General features: G+C 34.3%; 1 protein-coding gene across 3 annotated transcripts in view; it reads left to right on the top strand.

The window, feature by feature from the left end:
• Positions 1-22,855, top strand: part of PCDH7 (protocadherin 7) — a 251,115-nt gene that overhangs the window by 30,707 nt on the left and 197,553 nt on the right. Inside the window, exon 2 of one of the 3 annotated variants that reach the window (XM_071743788.1) lies at positions 18,887-21,276. The exons of the other annotated variants lie outside the window; for them this stretch is intronic. Coding sequence (XP_071599889.1) covers positions 18,887-18,964 — 78 coding nt within the window. The 3' untranslated portion in view covers positions 18,965-21,276. Of the gene's footprint in view, positions 1-18,886; positions 21,277-22,855 lie in introns of those variants that run through there. 3 annotated transcript variants of the gene reach the window in all.

Raw genomic sequence — 22,855 nt, 5'->3', positions numbered from 1 at the left:
AATCTATCTGTTTTGTTATCTTCCTAAAGTTTGGAAAGCAGGAGTGGAATAAGTCAGCTGTAGCAATTTTAGCTTCTTCTTGCCATGGAGGTAGGCACATCTTTGTTTTTACCACAGTTAATCCAGGGCTTCCTGTTTAGTCTGACGTGGTGTAATGGAACAGATATGAAAAATGATTTTATTTTTCATGGGTTATGCTAATGAGCTTTCAGACTCTGTTATAGTTTCTGGGAGAGAAAGAATATTTTATTTATTATTTTTCCTCTCCTTCCTTTCAAATGATTTTGGTTGGCTTTATGGAGAGATCTTAATGAATTTACATTTTCTTCATTTTTTTTTTTCTGATAGAGAAAAGGAGAACAAGAAAGACTTTTGCTCTTTTGTTTCCACACCATTTTTGCTTTGTCATTTATTCCATGGTCAGCCTTTGTTGTTTTTTACAATTCTTTTGAGTAGGAAATGGCAGCAGGAGAAAAATGTGACTGATGAGAAGTTAACAAAGCTGTTCATAGGAACAAAGGGAAAGGAATGTCTCTTTTAAGATATAAGAGAACAAAGCTGTGTTAGTATACAGCTCAAATGCTTCAGTTGAACCCTCTCATAAAATTAGGTCTTAATTTCTGTGTACATGTGCTTGAAAAGTAGTTTTCAAAATGGGAAGGAATTTTAAAAGGTAAAGAAAAATTAACCTCTTTGAAAAAAAAATGGCTTTGATTTTTTTAAGTGCAACAGTGGAAAAATTCTCATTAAATATCCTTGATTTTCAAGTTCCATATATAAAATGTGACTTGCAAAACATCTTTAGGTTGACATATAAAAACAAAATGACTGTATAAATGTGTTTCTGTATTTTTTTGTAATTCCTCTGGGAAAATGCAGCTACGTAGCAGTGCTTCTATATTTTGTAGTTCATTATCTACTGAAGTAAGATATCTAAAATTTCTTAAAAAAACATGAAAAATGCCCACTTTATTTTTTAAGGATAAAACGGCCAAAGATTTCCTCATTTTTCATAATGATAATTTTCAAAGTTGTTTACTTTTTTCACCTTGGCTCTTGTGATTATGTAAGTGCTTGCATGAATTACTTTTATTTTTATTTCATTTGATTGCACAACCCCTCTACTTTTGTTAAAATGTAATGTTTGCAGATCAGCAGGAGCAGTTAATTTAAAATGACCTGCCACTAGGAAAGCTATTTTGAAAAAAGTTATTTGCCTTATTGGTGTCATTTACTGGTTTTTGTGCTTTTATTTGAGCATAAAATAAAATTCAGAGTAGGAGTCAGATAACTGAGGAAATAGAAATGAAATTAAAATTACAAAATTACAAGTCACAAAAAATAGTCTATGAAATAAAGTTATATTATGCCAAACCATTAAAAGGCTGCTTTTCAGGCAGACGAACAAAGACAATTTTCACTATAATCAGTGAAGAGCAGTGGATGATTAGTGCCTCTAAAGATAACTTCCTGCAGGCTAGACCAGATCCATGTTAATTGTTAGGATGAGAGAATTAAAAAGAAAGACTGTTCAGAGTCAGAATAAGAAATATTTACTCCAGAGGGCTGTACCACTCAGCCTCTGCGTATCCTGTATACAGATGATTTTATTAAAGGAAACCTTACAGTGAATATTTTCAATATAATGTGTTGTATTTTACGTTTTAAGAAAGGATTTTGGAACATAGCCTGAAGTAGGGATTAGATTTTAAGGAATTTCCTTATGGAACTGGGGTTAGTTTAAATTGTCAAGCTGGGGATGTAAAAATTGCTTCTTTTTGTTAGTTGAAGAAGCAGTTCAGTATGCTGGAGCTGTTCCTTAGGGAGGAAAAAGAGGCAAGTGCAGACTCCTGGCCAAAGCCCAGCTGCCTGTGTAGAGTTCCAGAGCTTGTCCTGATTCACTGTTTTTCTTTTGCTGGATCGTTCATATCCTTTCCACTGAATCATGAAACAAGAAACTGTGAAATCTTTAGATCAATGGAGTTTGCTGTACTTTCAGATCCCTAGGCATTCTGTGATTGAATATAGTTGACAATAATTTTAATACCACGTTTCCTTAGAGTTTTTTTCCTAATATATGTAGAAGTAGGTGGCAAATTTTTTGTGGCTAGAAACACTGAAATGAAACACTTTCACTGACATAATCAACAGTTTTTCCAAAATGCTCTCACTATAAAAGAATGAATACATAAATATTTCTACATACATTTTATGGAGTATTTATAAACAAGGCTCACAAAATTAATATTTATAAATCTATTTCGTAAACTGTATTCTGGTCCATTACTGAATAAAGAGAGTTGACCAATTTTTGTGATGCAAACTTATTTGACTCTCATTTCTTCATGACAGAAGTCCACAAGGTTTGGTCTGTTGCTAGCTGTGAAATAATGATGGATGGAATCTATGGAATCTGTCTGAATCTAAAAAAGAATTCCTTAGCATTATGACAAAAATCTCACATTTACCGCCTGAAGCTGGATACATGTTCTGAACAAGGAAGTATATAAAGCTTGATGTAAAATGCAGAAGGAAAAAAAAGGTTTTTAAAGAAATAAATATATAAATATATAGAAAATATTAAGGAAGTATTACAGTACTAAGATAGGACGGAAGATAGGTGAAGGATGTCAGGATGACTGCCATTTTCAGGCCTACCTCTAACAGGTTTCCAAAGTCTGGTCATGCCTATTGTCATTGTGTCTGTATCAAATTTAGAAGTGGCTAAGTACAGCTGGTTATAAGGGTGACTAAAGCCGTGTAATACTGCTTCTGGTTCTTCCAAGCACAATATATTTAGTTACTTTACACCCACTCCACCTTAGAGCTCTGACTCATGGGTGCAAATGTCTAAATTGATGACAGTTAGGACCCATGTCCATCTATCCCTTTGTCACTCCCAAGCAGCTTAATTGCTCATGTTGCACTTCTGGGATGAGTGCAATCAGAGGCCCTCATTTCAAACTCCCACCCAATTGGAAACCCTTGCCTGTTACTTCTTAGCTTGGCCAATTGATTTTAAGAAAGTGTATAAACTATGTGCAGATGATAAAATCACACATAAAGTCTGAAAGAAAGTAGAAAGTAGGAAGTTTGTGGCAGCAGAACAGACCTCTTTGTTTACCCCTCTTGTAGGTACTTGGTGTCCAGTGAAGGAAATCAGCTTTCCTCTTCCCCTCTGCATCAGTTTAATGCCCATGTAATGCTAACATGTCACTCACTTGCATAACACTTTGACCATCAACATCTGGTTAAATCATATCAGCACATCCTGATCTGTTGAATTAGGTTGAATAGGTGAGAGTTTTCCAGGTTTGAGTTTAGATTTGTGTTACGGTGAAGCCAAAACATGTTGTATTTTAGTCTGTTCCAAAGTCTTTATGCAAACTTGAATCTAAAACAGACAGAAATGCCCAAAATCTTTAGGCTTCTAGGTTGTTTGTTTTAGGTTTTGGGTTTTTTTCTTTTGTATTGTTTGTTTATTTTGTTTTCCTTTTTTTTTTTTCCTGACTGAGTGGGATAGCTGTAAGAAATTCCAAGTGCTGTTGGACTCTGGAGGTCCTCTCAGGAGTTCAAAGAATCCCTCCGGTGGGCAAAGAAACTATCCCTTTAGAGATTTCAGGATGCTCAATTTGTAGTCCTTTCTTTGTTCATGGTTTGCAACAAAGACTCTTTTGTCAGCTTTGGGTTAAACCATTAATGAAAAGAATGAAAAGAGTGTGTTAATGAAACAACTTGCTTATTTCTAATTGACAAAAGTAGCCTCGCTCTCCTGAGACTAAGCACAACCGTCTGTTAAGAGGCATTTGTGAGTTAGTAAGAGATGTCATAGAAAATATTAAAGCATCCAGAGGAGGTAGCAAAAATGAAAACGGGTTGTACTAAGTGCTTCATGAGATACAAGACGTGTGGATTCACATTCGCAGGAGTCTTCCTGTTTGTTTGATTTTTTTGTTTTGTTTTGATTTTTTGTTTGTTTAGTTTTGTTTGTTTAATTTTGTTTGTTTAATTTTGTTTGTTTAACTTTGTTTGTTTGGTTTTTGTTTGCTTGTTTGTTTTCCCCGCATTATTCAACTTCCACAATTAGAGTTACAACTCAAACTCATAATTTGGAAGTAAATTGGAAGATGGCTTAAAATTTTAAGTTTTAAATGCAGCATGTAGAAACAATATTAAGCTCTTTTTGTTGGTTTGTTTTGTGGCTTGGAATTTTTTTTTTTTTAAATCTTGTTCTGGATGTATTGGGAGAAAAGGAGAACAGTGTGTGTATGGAAACAGCCTCTCTTGGGACAATTGGATTTTTTGACATTCACTGAAGTATAAATGGGGAATCCTACTGATAATCCCCTCAATTTACTCACTTTACTCACCTTACTCACTTGACTAATAAAGCTCAAATGTTACATATTTTGTACCGAGGCCTCTTGGATTTTTTTGTTTGTTTGTTTGTTTTGTTTGTGCTTTGTTTGTTTGTTTTGGGTTTGTGATAAGGCCCTGGAGATATGCAGGATTCTGGGAAAACAAAGGAAAGGAAAAAAAAATAGTCAAATGTACATATCTTTGAAATCCAGAGATGAAAGAGAGTATTCTTTATTCTGTCAGCTGCATACTGGCTCAGGGAAATTTTCTTAAAAATGCTTTTACTGTTAAACAGCCAAAGAATCTCATGTTGGACAGGGTTCAACAAGGTAAATGATCAACATTGCTTCCTGTCTTGTATTCTAAAAATATCTTCAAGAATTATTTGTGAGAAAATACTGATCATTGTGTCTCATCTGCAGTTTCCCAGTATTGACAGAAAGGTCAATAAATTTCTCTTGAGTTCTTTAGATTTTGTTACAGAAGCATTTTTAAAATGCAAGAAATCATCTGGTCTTGCTTTTAGTAGTCTCAATACTTAACTGATCTTGTGTGAAAGTGGATGAAGTAACCTTTAGAAAAGCTTTTTGTGCCTAGGCTTTGGGGTATTATTTTTTTTGCTATACTAGAATAGCTAAATTAGGTTATATTTGTATTTTCTTACCCTTTTCTGAAAGGAGAACTTCTTTGTTTAGTTTCTCTGTCTGACTGAGTGAAAGTTGAAAAAAACTCTTTTATTTCCCTAGGACTAGGAAATTGATTTTAACTTCACACATTTCTTCTCTGAAGTAATATAAAATCTTTGTTTAATAATTGTATACTGAAGTTTTGTGGCCCATCAGGGTACCATGACATTCCAATGTATTGATTCTGTGGGGTTAAGGGGTGAAATATTTGGTGTTAACGGGCCATCAGAGCATTGGGATTTGAATTGTACACAGTAAGAAGCACTGACTTTCCCAAAATACGACAGGCTTTCTAAAGCAGTACATGTAACTGCAGTCTTGCATAATTCCTCAAGTGTAAACTTCATTGAGATATTTCTATAATTATGGAGAAATTATTTTAATAAATTTAATGTGTAGTGATATTCTGTAATGTTGCAGGACATCAAATGTTGACCAAAAGAGCATGTGGACAGGCAAGAGTGAAAAATTATTACCATCTTCTCTTTTACTGTTTTTCAGGTGAAGTGTTCTTTTTAGCTTTCATGACCTAGAGTGGTTTATTTCGAAATAACATTCTATTATTGCTTGATTGTGCTGTGTTGATTGTAATTATTTTGCAAAAAAATTCAGCAAAGTCAAAAAAATTGAGCTAATTCTAGCTATCTTTGGACACTAATCATGAGAGCACCAGATTTATGGATTTAAAAATGTATGTAGAAGTCAATTTCCACATTTTTGCATGTTCTTGCTGTTTTGTGTGCTTGAATACCAGTTGTCCTGCAAAAAAAGTATAGAAAGCATTTCATATTATATGTTTGCTGTGTTTTGTAACAACATAAGTATTTTGCTTAAGCAGATTTACTAGGAAGTGACAGCTCTGAAAAATTGGACACAGTGGCTGCTGGAAGTTCCAGGCAATCTGAATAGTGCAGAAATAAGAAAATGAAATATCACCATATTTTGAAGATGACAGTTTTGTCAAAGATTCCTTTTCACTCTTCAAAAAAAATTGAGTAAATCAAGTATATCTCAAACATCTGCACCCATTGAAGATGCACCTTTTTAGTTTTGCATTGTATTTTGGTTTTGGTTTTGTTTTTTTTTTTTTTCTTTTTTCTTCCCTCTCCTTAAAATCAGAAGGGAGAACATTGACTTTGTCAATGTAAAACACTGTGAGGAGCATAATTCTTTTGGTTTAATTGATATTTCTAAACAGCTTCGAATCATAACAAGCCTTCACGAAACATAGGTACGTGGTGAGAACCTTAGTAAAATCAAGTAAAATGAGGCTGGAATGTATTATTATGTTCTTCAGAATTATGTTGCTGCTCAGATATTAGAATATTCAAATTCATTTCAGTAACACAAATTATGTTATACATTTAAAATCAGGAGAATATTTTTGGTCAGATCAAGTTTTCTAAACATTTCTTAATACTTTGTTCTAAAATAAATAGAGATAGCTGTGCCAGATTTTTTACATGGCATCCAACTTTTTAGTAGAGTGGCAATAGTTCCTTGCCACTTGCTTACATGGTTGAAATCTTATAATGTGAGTGATAGGTTTATTTTAGGATATGTTTTGAAACCATGTTTCGTCTTTTCTCTAAGAGCTGTCCACTGTTGAAAAGAATACATTTTATTCCTGCGTGGTATCAGCAGAATTAAAAAGTAGTGAGGAAAACCAAACTAAGGCTGTGAATTTTAAGTGGGTTTTGCTTTACTACCTCTCATTTTTGTGGGTTCCTGCTGATCTTCTGTGTGTCAAGAATCAGGAAGGTAAACCACCCTGCCTGCTTGTTACAATCTTCTTGAATGTTTACAAGAATCCACAAAAACATTTGGTTCAAAAGAGAAACCTTAAAAGGAGGAGAGAGGCATGTTTCTCGAAATTGGTTCTTCCTACTTCAGCAGATACAATTGCTCATTCCTGTAGATGCCAGTAGCAGTGTTGTATATGTAAAGTGCACACTTTTCTCCTGATTCCATTTTCATGTGGCACCAGACTTGGTCCTAGCATCTTTTCCCTACACATTTAATCCAAAAGAGAAATAACACACGGAACGAATTTACTGATTATAAGGTTCTGTTGAGAGTGGAACCCACTATCCGTGAAGTAGAAGGTACACTGGTGTGGTACCTGCAGTCTGTGCAGATCCTGACAAGGACATGCCAGGGTTCCTCTTGATGCTCTTTTCAGTCTTGAATTTCTTAAGTTCCTGCATAATTTACAGAGAGGGCTAAAATATTATCCTTCCAGAAAAGCCAAGTTTTTTTTTGATGGACATAAAACCTGTATTTGTTTCTATGAAAGCCAGTAGTTTTACAGTAACCACTGATTTATTTTGTTTTCATGATACATGAGATGATGGCTTTAAGAAAGAGTAGTGCTCCAAAGTTCCTTTTTTTGTTTTTCCTTTTTTTTTTGTTTTGTTTTGTTTTGTTTGTTTTTTGTTTGTTTTTTCCTTTTTTTTTTTTTTTTTTTTTTTTTTTTTTTTTTTTTAGGAAGCTAAGCCATCTCATAGCTTTGAAAATAATGAAGAAATCTATAACCAAAAAAATTTAACAGTTAAGTGCTTTGTCTACCTCTGCTCAGAAGTTACACAATTTTTCCAACCATCTGGCATATTTTTAGCAAGTTCTGTGGTTTACAGAGCTGGTATTTTCTTGTCATTTGCAGATAGAAGAATGACAAAAAGTGATAGTTGGAATTTTTCTTTTTTCGTTTAACACATTTGTTTTTCAGCATTTGAGTATACCAGTGTGTGACAGCTAACTACAGAAAGATGTTTTTCAAATTAATTTAGAAATTTTTCCTCCATTTTTTCTTTATGGGCATCCTGATTTCCAAAGGAAGACTCAAATTAGAAGAAATAAATGGGGAAAAGGTATCAGGATAAAGGTTATGCAAATTTTTAGATGAAATCAGCTCAGTATTCTTGCTATTTGAAGAGAGAGAAGCCTTTCTCAGAAACAGTAAGCTGTTGTAGTGTGATGCAGAAAATCAATTATAATGTACATGAAGTATGCACCTCTTGTTAATTTCTGAGGCATCCTATTTGAAATAGAAACTCACACAAATAAATATCTAGAACCATCACCCATCAGCCCTGCCTGGTTGACTCTGCTTGCCAGCCAGGCTAATCGTAATTTCACTGCTGTACATGTCTCCAGAAAAAATACTTCTTATTCTTCACTCCCCCTTCTTCAGAGTATAAGATAGCAGTATGTGTCTTACTACTGAGTACTAGGACTGGCAGTACACTGAGCAGGGGAAGCTGTTTAAAAATATACTGGACCTGTGCTTCTGTAACCTTGGTGGAGAAAGTTTTCACACAGAATACGCATACCGCATATTAAAGATAATTTACTGTGAAAGAAGTAGAGACACACTCCATGATTGATTTTAGGTCCTAAAATAAGCATTCTGACATTTGACTGGAAAAAAGGGTGCTTTTAAAAATTTTTTGATCCAAAAGGAAAAAAACAAGAACACATCAAGAATGGTAAACCGAAACAGCATGTAGCATTAATTCCATATTCCTATGTGCCAATTCTGTACATAAATTAACTTTTTGTGAAAAATTTATGAGTAAAAGGACTAGTGATCATATCTGTAAGCATGTAAAACATGCTATGTTCGGATCACTAGAGTGAAATCTAACGTGAGGTATTTTAACTGATCTCACAAATACTTGAATGCATTACACGTTCAGTTACTTTCAAATCTGTACTGTTAGTGTGATAGTCTGATTTGGACATGACATAATTTTACCTATATAACTGTTGTGAAATCTAGTGTCATTTTCGTCATTTTAGGTTTAACGTAAAAAGATGTCCAAGAAATTAAAGCTCACTTCATTAGCTGTTTATTTTTCTTTCTTTTTTCCTTTTATTCCACATCTTGTATTAAAGATAAAACTAGCTTTCTCTGTTTTCATTAACAAATTGTGAATAGAGAAGAAAAAGCAATTATTTTCAGAATGTAAAATCCTTATGATAATTTGACAGACTTTAATTAAACCAATCTGCCACACTGTGGTCTTAAGATAGACTATGAAATAAACTCTTATTTGTTAGGAAACACTATATTTCTCATTGATAAAGGACTTCAAAACTTGCATATTATTTAGAAGCATGGAATTTGTTTCCTTTGAAAAGGGAGACGTACTTACAAAACCCTTGCTTGTTTTGAACTTAGTTTTAAGATAATGTCAGCTGTTGGCAGTATAAATGGGTTTACACTGCCAGTATGATAATTTCCATAGTATTTTGCATGCATATAGCATAGTCTGTAAGGATCATTGTATTCTTTATAAAATTATTTCGTCGTTACGATGCTTCTATAATGTAAAGTGAGTGGTTAGGTGAATGTGAAGTAACAGAATTTAAGAATCTCACAGACCTTTTGACTACAACTTGGAGGTACATTGAAGGGGGTTTAGGAAACCTAATTTCAGTTTCTGTCTACTGAACAGCACTCATCTTTAAATAATGTCATTTCATGAATCTGTGTTTTGCATCCATGCTTTCTGTGAAGAGTCCAAATAGCAGATTCAAACTATGCCTATCAAAAGATACAACCTGTCCCTACTCAGATATTTCTTTTCAAAATGGTGATACACTGGGAGAGATGCTTACCTTTGACTTATAGCGTTCTCTTAGTGTTCCTGCTTAATTTTATTATTTTTTCTTTTTTTTTTTTTTAGTACAGCATCAGTACAAGGTGCATGATTGCCATGTTCAGCAGTGCTTTGTAGGGTGAGAATGATACCTGGTTGTAGGTTTGGAATTTGATATAAAGATATGCAGGTCTGTCCTAGACATTTCCAGCCTAAGGATCTTGTATAAAGCAGTTAAACTGAGCCCACCCCTTACGGCTTTTCTTCTGACATCTTTCTGTAACTTTTTCTTTTAGTTTTGGCTGTTTTGTGAGACTTTGCCTTTAGAGCCCTACTGTGCCTTTGGCATAATCATCTGCTGCCTGATGGCTGGAGTGTTATTCACCTGGGAATGGGTCTCCTGCTGCTTTGACAGAACCTCTGCTCCACACAGCATTATTGCATTTATTCTCCTCTCCAGTCAACCTCTTGTTGCCTCCTTTGAAGCAAGGACAGGCGTGTGGGAGAGGATGTGGGGCAAGAGAAGCCCCTGAAGCCTGTCATACCCTAGGTGTAGTAGGAGGGTCTATACTGAACAGGGATTCTATACTGAACAGGGATTACTGGCCCAGTGTCTCCAAAGGGCTGAAGCATAAGGCAAACTGTGAGGTTTGTCATGCCCATGAGATAAAAAGTTGCAAAGTTATCATTTCTGTATCAGCTTGCTATTTCTGCAGCATCATAGCAGTCTGTTTCAAATATATCTATAAAGCATGTAATTCCATTAATAATACTTCTGTCTCTCTAAAACATTTATCTAGGAGTCCTCTTTGGCCTTGTATATGCAAATTAAGACCTCAGTAAACCACAAATGTAATTCGCAGATACCATTCCATATGGATTATAAATTAGGAGATGATTTAAAAGTCAGATTTAAAATTAAGGTTATTAATGCCTTTAAAATATAAAATAGCATTAAAAAATACATACTTGTCATTCACCTCAGTTTTCATATACTTAGACACCAACATCTTGGCAATCCTTATTTTCTTTCCATCTTAGTGAGTACTGTATGATGGCTGCAGAAATTCTAAACAAGTGTAATGCTGTGTCTGAAGTGATAAAGGATCACTGAGCAGAGAACACAGACGTTTTCTCTTTAGTCAGATTAATTCTAGGAATTGGAAAAGTACATTCCCCGTTTAATATACTTGGTTTATTCTCTTTGGCATTGGCTTTCAGTAGTAGATATAGAGAATGACTATAGTGCCACTGGCAGGTAGGAGGAAGTTGAGGAAGGTGACATAGAAACACTTTTCATACACACATCTGTGAGGTACAGATATGTACCTCAGATATCTCAGAGGCTCTGATACACAGGTGGCGATTTTTCTGTACAGGCATGAGAGGAAATTTTAATTTATTTAAATGGAATGGGTTTCATGATCAGTAAAAATACAAATAATGAGAAAAGGGAGGAGAATGGGAGTTAGATAATCAAAGAGGTTCTTTATAGAGATGTGGTAAGTATAAGGAGAAGGGGCTGACAAATGCCCACAGAGAGAGGCATTAGAGCCATGATTAAAAGAGAACTTTATTTAGCTGTATTAACAAAGTGAGAGCAAGAGAGGCAGTTATAAGAAGTTCTTATACTTAGAGCTGAAAGATAATGTAGACATAATGCAGAAATGAAATTGAAATTTTCCTTAGTTCTGAAAAAACTGATAATGTTGTGCATGGCAGGCAAAAGCTGGGGGTGTCTGGGATAAAAGCAAAGCTTTCAGTCTGATGTATGTAAGTCAAGGAGAAATAGATAAGCATCATCACAGAATTCTGAGTGATATAGAAGAAAACATTCCAAGTCTTGTAAATAACTGTGTTAGGGCAAAAAATAGTTCAGTTTTGTTGAAGAACAGCAAATACAGTATTTATATTTAAGTAGTGAGGATGATGGAAAAGAAGGCATACAGGTCTGAAAGTGTGACTTCATTTTTTATCAAACAGTGAAGCAGAATTCATATGAAAAAAGTGTGTTGCTGACACAAAGGAAAAAAGAAAGATGGGATAAAATGAAAATTGAAAATGGCTTTACTGAAAGAGATTCAAAGAAACCAATCTGATACTTTCTTTTGAAAAGGTAACCAATTTTCTAGATAAAGAAAATTTAGTAATATCTCTCTCTGGACTTGAGCAAGAAGTTGATACTGTGGCACCTGGGAAATCATTTGTGCACCTGTGGAAGGTGGAGATTACTAGAGGATTTTAGTTAAGGAATTTGCTAAAATGAGGTGACAATCAATGATGTTGCAAAGATAAGCATTATAAATAGAAAGTGACTCACTCGAGTATCAGTCTTAAGATTGATTTTGCTTTATATTTTAATCTTTGTGCACAGAATGCAAATGTAATAATGAAACAGACATTACAAACATCATGAGTTTAGGTGAGGATTGGACTGTGCTGGATAAAGAACAAGAAAAAAATTTAGACTGTAGTAATTAAAATAAGACTTCGCAACTCAAAATACAATAGGAAGAACAAGACTATCAGCTGTAAATTCAATAGTAAACTCTGATTCAGGAAATTATCAGATGGAAGCAGTAGAAAAAGAGGAGAAGTCACTGAGTTATGCAGAGATATTATGTTCACCACTGTGACACAGGCCAATTTGTTTCTGCAACATAAGGCTGTGTAAAACTGTGTGCTGCTTTGAGAGAAACAGACATATTCATGTAATTTGAGGAGTCATTCATGAGACTTCATCTGAAAAATTGTTACATTTTTCTGGTCAACCATTTTTAGGAAGAATTAAGCTTACATTTAGAGACTGAGAAAGAGCTGTTTAATAACCATGGAATATAGAGTTAGCCATGCAAGAGATGACTGAAAGGGCTGTGTCTGTTCAGACTTAAGGCTCTGAGGGACATGCTGTGGTAGGTTAAAATTGGATGGCAGAAGCTGTTACTGTCCTCAAGGCATGAATGCTTGAACCTCCTTAGAATTACTTTGTGAACCACTGCCTGGTATAGTAGGGTAAATCAAAACTGAAGTTCTTATACTTTAATACACCTGCTGAAGACTGCAATAGTTTGTGAGCTCATTCATAGGCATATCATGTAACCCTGCCCTGAAGGTTTTAATGCCCATCAGAAGGGAGGAGCAGATGGATGAGGGTGGTAACTATTCCTGCCATCTGGTTTTAAGACACTGTTACATGCACTTTAGAGCCTTAAGGAAGTAAGTGAAGACAGTAGATTTGATCACTCTTTGTAAATATATTGGGAATAAATATCAGCAAAAAATATTAAATAGCAATGTTAATATAATAGCATCAATATACCATTGCAAATGTTCTTCAGAAATTAAAAAAAAAAAAAAAAAATTTCAACACTCTGGAGATATGAGGTGATGTAAAAATATCTTACTGCTTTTGAAATGGAATGTCGTCAGTTTAGGAAAAAAGAGTAATGCAGATATTTTCCTTCTGGTATGTTCCTTTAGTCCTACAAAAAGGAAGAAAAGAAACAGCAGCAAAATTTCAGCCAGCCTTTTCATGCCTCAGTTTCTTAACTCTGGATTAACCTTCTAGTAGCATTATCTACATTGAGATCAAGCTATGTTCTGAAGATGTTTAAAGAGCAGCACGAACCTCTCAGTGTGAGGTTTGCAGCATGAGAGGCACCTAAGGATATCAGTACTTCAGTACTGTAGTACTTCGATGTTTTGTTCTTCTGTAAGCTTTTATTTTTTTCTTGCCGTGGCAGTCCAGAGTGTTGCTTTTTTAATGTTATAAAAAGTAAATAAGTAACATTCCTACTACAGTGCCTGTTACAAGATTTTATTAATGGACTAGTTCAGTAGGGTAAGGTGACAGAATTTTAATAAATGCAGTATGGAAGTAATATTCAAAATATATGGAAGTTTGCACTATTAAGGCTTTTTATGTTGATCAATCCTATTTCATTCCATTCTGTACCTTCAAAAAACTACTAGCAAATTTTATTTCTGAAACCTGTCCACTTGAAGTAAGTCTGCATATATATATATATATTTATATAAAATTGAACAGTAGTATCATTATAGTGGATTGTAATCAAGACAATTCTGTGCTTCAGGAATTGAAAGACATTGGAGTAAGTAGCATTAGGTATGCAATATTGGCATTACTACAGTGCTTGTGTGAGAGTCTATGAGAGAGTTAAATGGGATATTCTGTATTTTAGTTTTGACTCCTACATTCTACTGATAGAAGTTATATACTTATGAATAATTTTTAAAATTTGGGGTTTTTTTAGAAAGAAGTGTTTGCTAAACAGTAAAGTATATGTGAATTTTTCTTCATTGTAAGGTATAAATTCTTTAGCTTGTAGGGAGGAATGAATTAATATCAGAGCAATGGCATAGACACAGTCTTTCCATCTCTAACGATTATCTTTGTGAGCCAGTAATCCTCCAGTGCTTATACTGCAAAGTGTGACTATGAACAGAACATAATCCTAATAATAGGAAATGGTGGGATTTGCCAGATGCCTAAATGTTCAAAATTCAGTCATAGTGTGAGCAGTAAACGAATGAACCAGAGAGTTCATAAAGGTGATGAATGGTATATGTTTATTTTATCAATGTAATGCTTGTAATGATAGTTAAAAAGATAGAATTAGTTTATTTTTCTGGGTTTTGGTATGAAGTAGAAAGCTTGGTTTTGATGGACTTTTGTCATGGTTTAACACTGGCCCAGCAATTAAACCGAGTAACAGACGCTCTCTATTAATCTCTCTCTCCTCCCTGATAAGAAAGGAGAGAGAATAAGGGAGAGAGACTTATGGGTTGGAAACTAAACTACACAACATTAATGAAACAATAATGATAAATAGGAAAAATTAATAAATATATACAAATATACAAGAAAATGGATACCACATTCCTCCCCCCTTTCACCCAATAGCTCTCACGTCACCACCGAGGCTGCAGGGCAGCCCTGGGAAAGTCCAGGCTGGACTCCTGGAGTTGGCAGCAGTTGGGAACTGGAGGCAGGAACACACAGATATGGGCTGGCACGGATCAGGAGCACAGGCAGACAAACGGACGGGATCCTTCCAGGATGCCTGGTGAAGAAAGGGAAGCAGGAAAGGCAGGAAGGGCAGGCAGCCGGAAGCTGGAAGCAGGAAATCTGGCTTGGCCCTTGTGATCCCTCAAATTTATACTGAGGATGATGTATATGGGATGGAATACTCTGTTTGGTCAATTCTGGCATCTATCTTGTCCGTTCCTCCCCAAAGGAGGGATGCAGGTGGGACCTCTTTATGTTTTCCTCAGAGCTGAGCAGTGTCCTTGGCTCTGCACACCAGTCCCTAGCAGTAACTATAAACATCAAGTGTTATCAGTCCTAGAAACACACACTGTCTGAGAAACTTGCTGTTAATTTCAGCAAGTGCAACTAATTATAAGAGACTTGGCTAAAAGCAAAAGTACAAGACAGAAAATCACCTTTATCCTGGCCCAAACCAGGACAACTTTATTTAGCTTTTACCTAACAGGCAGGAGTCAGCCATAGCCACAATAAAGTTGCAAGATCAGACCCAGCTGATGCAAAGTAGTTAGGAATATGGCAGATTGAATTTAAGTACAGTTAAATGAGAATACAACCATGTTAAACAGTTTGCTAAATCTAGATTTAATGTTACCCTTTAAAGTTGATTTTTTAAATTTTATTTTAAACCTTAATTGTCAGGATTATTAATATGTTCTCTTGTATTAAATTAGAAGGTATCTATTATAGAAATTCTAATGATTAAAATCTGTGCATCTCTTTGTAATCACATGCAACATTTCCTATTCATTTCTTACTAAGACAAACTCTTCAACAGTTCCTGTTTGCCTGTATTTTTACCCTATGTATGGAGTTTAAGGATTCATAAATATTGCACAAATGGTTCAGCATAAAGATATTGAATATTTATGTATTCATTATTTTTTTTTAGAATATGAGAATTAGTATCTTTATTCAACATATATTCTAAGAAAATATATTGAATATGTTTCCTATAATTCTCCATATCCTGTTGTGATTTCTGCCACAAACTGAAAATGAAGTTATGTGTGTAAAAGAAGATTAAAAATAGGATGAAAAGACCTTTTGGAAGGTAACAGAAAATCTATGGAGATATATTTTTATCTGGCATTTGCTGTATGGACAAAAATGAGCAAGTTGTGCCTTTCAGATCCATTAAGATCCATTCAACGAGTTGGAGAAACTTGTAATGTGTAAATTTTTTAGGAATACACATCCAACAATCAGATCAATATATATAGTATACACTGCAATCATAAGATATTTATAGACACAGATTTAGTGCTAAGAATAAAGTGAGATGAGTGGCAAAAAAATCAATGATAAAAACATGCTTACAGAAGTTAATAATTCTGAGTTTGTAGAAATACGTTGTGTCTGTGATCATCTGAAGTGTGGCTTCTCACTTATTTAATGAAAAGTAATTACACATAATAGCAATGAGTATGCAAGTTAAGTAAAAGGAAGAAACAGATATAAATAGCCATGAATAAAATTGGGGTTTTTATTACAAAATTTTTTATATACTGCAGCAGTGAAATTCTAGATTTCCCATTGAAATATTCATGCAAGAAAATTATATCCTATCAGGGCAATACATGAGATTATGCTTATGATACACAAAAACTGCACTCATTATATAATATGGAACTTCCAGGCCAGTATTTCAGGATTATGGACTGTGTTAGAGAAGAACTGCAAGCATCTTTCTGATGAAAACTGAGGCAGTGACTCTCATTTCTTTATTTAACTCTTTGGTATATATACATTTTCATGCTGAGAATTGGGAGGAGAGATGAGACAGTAATAGCAGTTTCCCTAGAATTAGCAAAATACATCAACTTCCACAGAAATGTGAGGAAAACAGCTGCTTGTTTCACAGAACTTTAGAGAAGGAGAAAAGATAATGTTCTAATTTTTTTCCATTGGTCCTTACGAATCTATGCACCTACATTAATGATACAGAGCACAGGAAGATTTTTTTAGATCTGAACTTGAGTCTATATTTGGAGTCTTGCTGTATATATTTTAGTGCATCCCTTATCCTTTGGGAGGCATTTTCTTCCTTCCAGCATTGTCTTCAGGCTTTCCTGTGGTGCATAGCACACACAGTGAAGATGCATGGTCCTTCACCAGTTTGCTCTTTATTCCTGCATAGTGTATGCCTAAGACTGGCAAGATGTACAAATCTATTGCTTGTTGCAGTGTGGAGAGGCACAACAAACTGCACTGTCATCCTTCTCCTTTTATACAGCAGGTGATACAGACACACACACTGAGACCACTGTGATTGTTTGAATTTGTGAGGATAGAACATACTTCATTTTTGATACAAATAGTCAACAGTTTGTCTAGTATGTGTCAGATACTTGTTTTTCCTTGTTTTACCTTTTCTTTTCCATTGATTTATGATTTGACTTGTTAACTTAAAAAAAGCACGAGTGTGTGTCATAGAAGAGTTTTCAGATAATATGAAAAATCTGTTACATTTATCAACCTTCTTGACCTCAGAAATGTATTATGATTGCACCCGGTGCTCACAGTTGTGATTTTATCTTGGAGAAAGATATTTTAAATACATGTTAGCTGATCCCTGATGGTTGTGTAATTGACAAATCTGATATTCCAGTGAATATATTCTCTGTAAAGTTAGGAAAATTTTTTTAATAAAGTTGAATAACTCTTGAAGTTAACAGCTTTGAGGTACTCAATGTATTTAAATGATAGGTAGATAAATAGATTGATTGAGATAGATAGATGTATTACCCATATTTCTATAAATTTTCCTTTGGTCAGTTTAACATTTTTGCTGTTTAGTCAGGCTAAGAGAGTGACAACTGAACAAAGAGATTAGCATATAATTGGGTTGATGATGATGAAGAATTTTTACTGAGGGATAAATATATTTCTTCTGTAACCAAAACAGAATGTTTTGCTTGCTTGTCCCAGATGGCTTCTTCTAAGAAGATAATTTTTAGAGTGAAGAACAGACGCTACTTATTTGAGGACATTTGGGAGTCCTTTATGGATTATGTTCGCAGACTAAAAGCTGCTTTTTAGAGATGCTCGACGTTGCTATCCTACAGTTGAGTAATTTGGTTTTAACTTTGAGTATCTGTGATAGATTAAAAGAAGTGATGCATTAAAATATTGGAAAATAAGGACTTCGTAATGAATGATGTAAAACAAATATAAATTATTAATAATTAAAAATACTGGAAAAGCTAAAGAGACTGGTGAAAGCCAATCAGAGCTGTTATGTAAACAACACATAATAGATTAATAGCTTTTTGTGTGTGGATGTCCCATTTCTGAGTGATGCTTTACGAGCTGGTTTTGAAGACTATATTAGACAGAAATCTTCACTGTTTTTCAAGAGATGTGTACGTATCTTTGTTGTCGGGAAGCCAATCAGTACATGGAAATGTAGTTTTTTAAAGGTTGGCTTGTTTGTGTTGGCTCATGTTGTGTTGTCTTGTTTCCTTCATAAATGTATTGATCAAAGTGATTCAAACGAAGCACATTTTCCCCTAATTCTCTATTTTCTTTATGTCCCTCTTGTCACATAGTAGTTAATATTCAGCATTTTGAACAGCTTACATGTTCACAGAATTGTTGCCCTCCAAATCTGGCTTGGTTCATTCATTCATCCATTTAAATTTTTTTTTTTTTTTTTTTTTTATTTTTTTTTATTTTTATTTTTTGGTAAGGGAGTGAGATGAGTGATGAGGAAGGAGAGTTGCCAGTTTGTTTCCTATAAAATTCTATTCTAATTCTTTGCTTCTTTCAACTGTTGGATGTTTTTAGCAACGTACTGCACTGTATATTCCATTGCTACATGGAAAAAAGTTTTGCTTGTCAGTGATACCTCAAACATTTGTATTATTTCTTAGTCTGTCTGCAGTGTCAAAGAAAATAAATACCATAAAATCCATTACAATTTCTCCATGATTTTCAAACCAAACTGTTCCTGGACATAGTTAAATTAGTTTCTTCTTTTTCTAAACAGTGTGTAATACTATTCTAACTGCTTTCACTGCCAAATAGCTATTATTTTAGCATATGTTTGGACCTAAGAGAGAGGAAGAATCTTTTTGCTCACTTATAAGATCCATGATACAGGATTAGGTTAGCCAAACCATACTCACATCCTGGTAAGCAGCCATTTATTTTTGTATTTTTTGTAGGTGGATACAGTGCAGACTACGCAGCACCCTGGCCACATTGAGGAATCATGTAAAATGAATGTATGTGCTCGTAAGTGAATTATTTATGAAATGAAACTCCAACTCTAAGGGATGTTGGATCACAAAATACCTGAACTCTTGTTCTCTCGTGCTAAGAAATTGATTCCCAGGGGGCAGGGTTACTGCAGAACTAAGTGGACCTTGAAAGCAAAAGTTTTGTTGGTTTTTTTTAAATTACCATGAGAAAATATGATAAATCCTTTTAAAAATCCATGAAGACAAGACATTCAGATTACATTTTTGGATGCGTTTGGAGAGATATTAAACAGAGTCAAGAACCCAAACCAGAAAAACAGTACATGAGGCAGGTTTGGTAAGCAGAAGTGATCAGAAGTGGAGGAACAGGATCAAATACCACCTAATTTAAGAGTATGAAATAAATCACCATTTGTTGCTTTGTTCCATCTTTGAAAGGACTGAAATTTGATTAGATGATTGCTTCAATTGGTAACTGTGACATGAGTGTGAACAAGACTGAATTTTCAGTATTTGAATCAAAGATATATTTGTGGTTTGTTGAAAAAAAAAACCAACAAACAAAAAAACAACTAAACAAAAAAACCCAAAACACAACCAAAAACCACCAAACAAGCCTGGTGATGTGCTAGACAAACAAAGAAAAAATGTTATACCTCAGGATTGAATTTCTGGAAATCCAGATATAGTCTTAGTGTTTGAAAATATTTGTACTACCTGAGCACATGAGACAGAGTGGGGGAGAGGAGCTGGAGGAATCAGTCTTAGGTCCTTCAGAGTTTTTTAGAAAAAAAATGGCTCTACAAGGAAATTGAGGTAGATACAGAGAAGAAACCAAAACATGCTTAATGACTCTACCAGCAGATAGGAAATATTAACAGTCTCTGGCACGTATGCACATACAGTTTGGTTGTTAAACACAAATGAATTCATTTGGCTAGAGCAGTCTAGACTAGAATAATTGTGCCAAGAATTGTACAATTGCCAATACCAAAACCACGCATAGGGATAAACCTCTCCCACTCTGCAGTAGCTATTAATCTGTGTACATCATATAAAGACAAAGACCATAGCACCAACTCTAATTTTTATATACACACACAAATTTTTATTTTTATTTCATATAAATATTTGGATATTACATTATATAGTTTGTCAGATTATGATTTAAAGAAAGGCTGAATATTTTGTCCTAAATAATTTATTCATTTATATCCTTCATCATAAAGAACAACAGAAGAGGATATTTTAACTATTAATAATTTCTCCACAAGCTCTTTTTCTTATGAATAAAGTATAACTTCAGTCCATTCAAGTATCTGATCTAAAGTTGGCATAACTGTGTGAGGAAACAATATTATATTTGCAACTAAAATGTATTATCACTTTGCTTCCTTTAGAATATGTTTTTTGAACTGTCTGAACAAAAATGCTGAAAAAGATTTTTTGGTCCTGACTGTTACGCATTTATGTCTGAATTAACTCACCCTTTGTGTTTATTCCTCCAAAACTGTTAATCTGCCATTTTTTTCCACTTCTGATAATTAGTTCCAATTGGAGGAATTTATGATACAGTAGAGGCTTTGACCTCTTTATTGTAGTGAGATATACTATCAAACTTCCAACTTTGTATACTGCTACTGTATTGATTTTGTTTTCTGTGAACAAAATCAATGAGCCAAATTAAAATAAAAAAATCAGATATTTCATTTTTTAATTGATCTGGGTTTTCTACATGTACTTTGTTTATTTAACCTTGACTGCTAGTGTGGAACTTATTGAAAGGAGACTGCATAGATACCATTAGTAATTCTGCATAAAAGAAACCTATGGAAATAAATAAAACACAGAGAGAAAGGAAACTGAAGTTATTGCTTACAGGAATGCGAAAAAAGCATGAAGCATGAAAGCAGTGCAAAAGAGATCAAGAAAAGTATAATTCTTGGTAGGGATGCATTGCTTAGAAATATAAAAGAACCTAAAAAAAATCAATGCTTACAGCTTTGTCAAAAAAATAAGCATACACTGTTTCATGTCTATTTTATAGCCCTCTCCTTTAATTCAGTAGATGTCATATGACATACCTGCAATCCATTGACCAAACTTCATGAATTCAGAGCCATTGCAAAGCTTACCTAAGGATAAGAAGAAATGACAAAAATATTTAGCATGTAACATTTTGCAGAAAGAAATTCATTAAGTAAGAAAGAAAATTTGTGAAATTTTCATCCTTTTTCGGGACACAGACAGTATGGAAAAAAGTTAAGCTTGGAAAGTTTGAAGAGAAATGTTAAGGACCTCTGGTCAGATTCTTATCTCAGTTACTGCAACTCTGTATTTCAATAAAATTATTCTGCAACTGAGAAAGAAATCAAAGTGGTGTCTTCTGTGTTCATTGCAGTTTCATTCTTTATATATTTAATTGTCTGGTCAGAAGCAATTGAGGATCCTTGAAAGATATTGTGCAACTACTGTAATTTTCAGATTTCACAGAGCTTAGCAGCCAAGCCATTTGTATGGAGTAAAAGCACTTTTTTATTGCCTCCTGCTACAACATCAATGGGGAAAGGTCAGCAAAACAGTGGGAGATCAAATGAAGGACTTTTTCTTGTGTGACATGAACTTGTAAGACACTGGGAGTTTCAAAATTACAAGTGATGATATAGCTTTTTTCAACAATTTCTTTCCTCTTTGCCTCCTACAGCTGCTTCATTGTTGAGTGATGCCTTTTTTTTTCCTCTCAGAATGAGGGAGTGAAAGCCTGTTTGTGACAAGTGACAGTCTACTTTGTGTTTGCCATTGTCCTGCGTGGAAGAGAAAAAAATGTACATCCCTATGCCTCTCATTTCTCTACCTTTTATGAGCTTAAGTTAGAGTTTTTAAAGCCAAATCCGACTTCCATTACTTTTTCTATCCCTACTTGTCATGCAGTGTTCATTTATGCCTGTAAACACAGAGGCTTGGATTTACCCACCCATCATTTAAAAAGTTTTGTGTGATAATTCATACTTTAACCTATTACTTATTTTACTGTTTGAGTAAGGTTGAGTGAATTTTGCTGATATAGTAAAAGATAGCTTTGTACACTAAAAAGCAGTGGCTGCATTTACAGTTCCAGGGTATACTTATGATGCATAGCTACAAACTCAAGATTATCTCCCTCTGTGTTGGGGAAAAAATTAACCTATTGTGCTTGTAGACATTATTGTGCTTGAGTGTTGACATTGTTTTGGAAACAACATAGTTATGTGAAATGCCATGCCAGCTTCTATTCTCAGTATTTTACAAGAATTTACATTAAGAGTGTAATCTGTGATAAATGCCCTTAATAACCCTTTCTAACACTACAGACATACTTATACATTGTGATTGTAGTTTCACTCAGGATCTTTTATTGAAATTAAGGTTTTTCTAGTAGAATGTGTCTGAAAATATCCAGAAACCACAATCAAAGTACTATTCTTCATCATAGCCAGGTGAATTATTTTTTTGGCAGTGAGTTTTCTTTTGATCTATAGTTCCTAGAAATGGCATCAGAGCTATCCATCACTGGAATGCAGTTTGTTGCTCTTTCTAAGGGAATTATGATGCTAATTGGGGTAAAAAAAAGTTCATTATGTCCCCTGGAAGCTACAACGGATCTCTCAATAGTTTGCACTGGTGGAATTCAAAAAAGGCTTTAAACCAGGTTTTGAAATCTACTTTAAAATTAATTTTCTTCCAAGTCACTTTACTTTCACGTTTAAGTTAAGCTTCTGTTTAGCCCCATGACATTATTTTGAATAGTAAATGTTAACTGAGACAATTTACCAAAGTTTTCTATTATTTAGACCTATTAATACTATATACATTTACATTCTATCTTTGAGAGATCCAACAGAGAAAAATCTTCTGGAGGATTGAAGTAAACCTAATTATGCTCTGTAGCCTCTC

Source organism: Heliangelus exortis, chromosome 4 (genome assembly GCF_036169615.1).
Source record: "Heliangelus exortis chromosome 4, bHelExo1.hap1, whole genome shotgun sequence".
In the NCBI taxonomy this organism is placed as follows: Eukaryota; Metazoa; Chordata; class Aves; order Apodiformes; family Trochilidae; genus Heliangelus; species Heliangelus exortis.
Note: the sequence above shows the minus strand (reverse complement) of the source record. Positions and strands in the feature narration are given on the sequence as shown.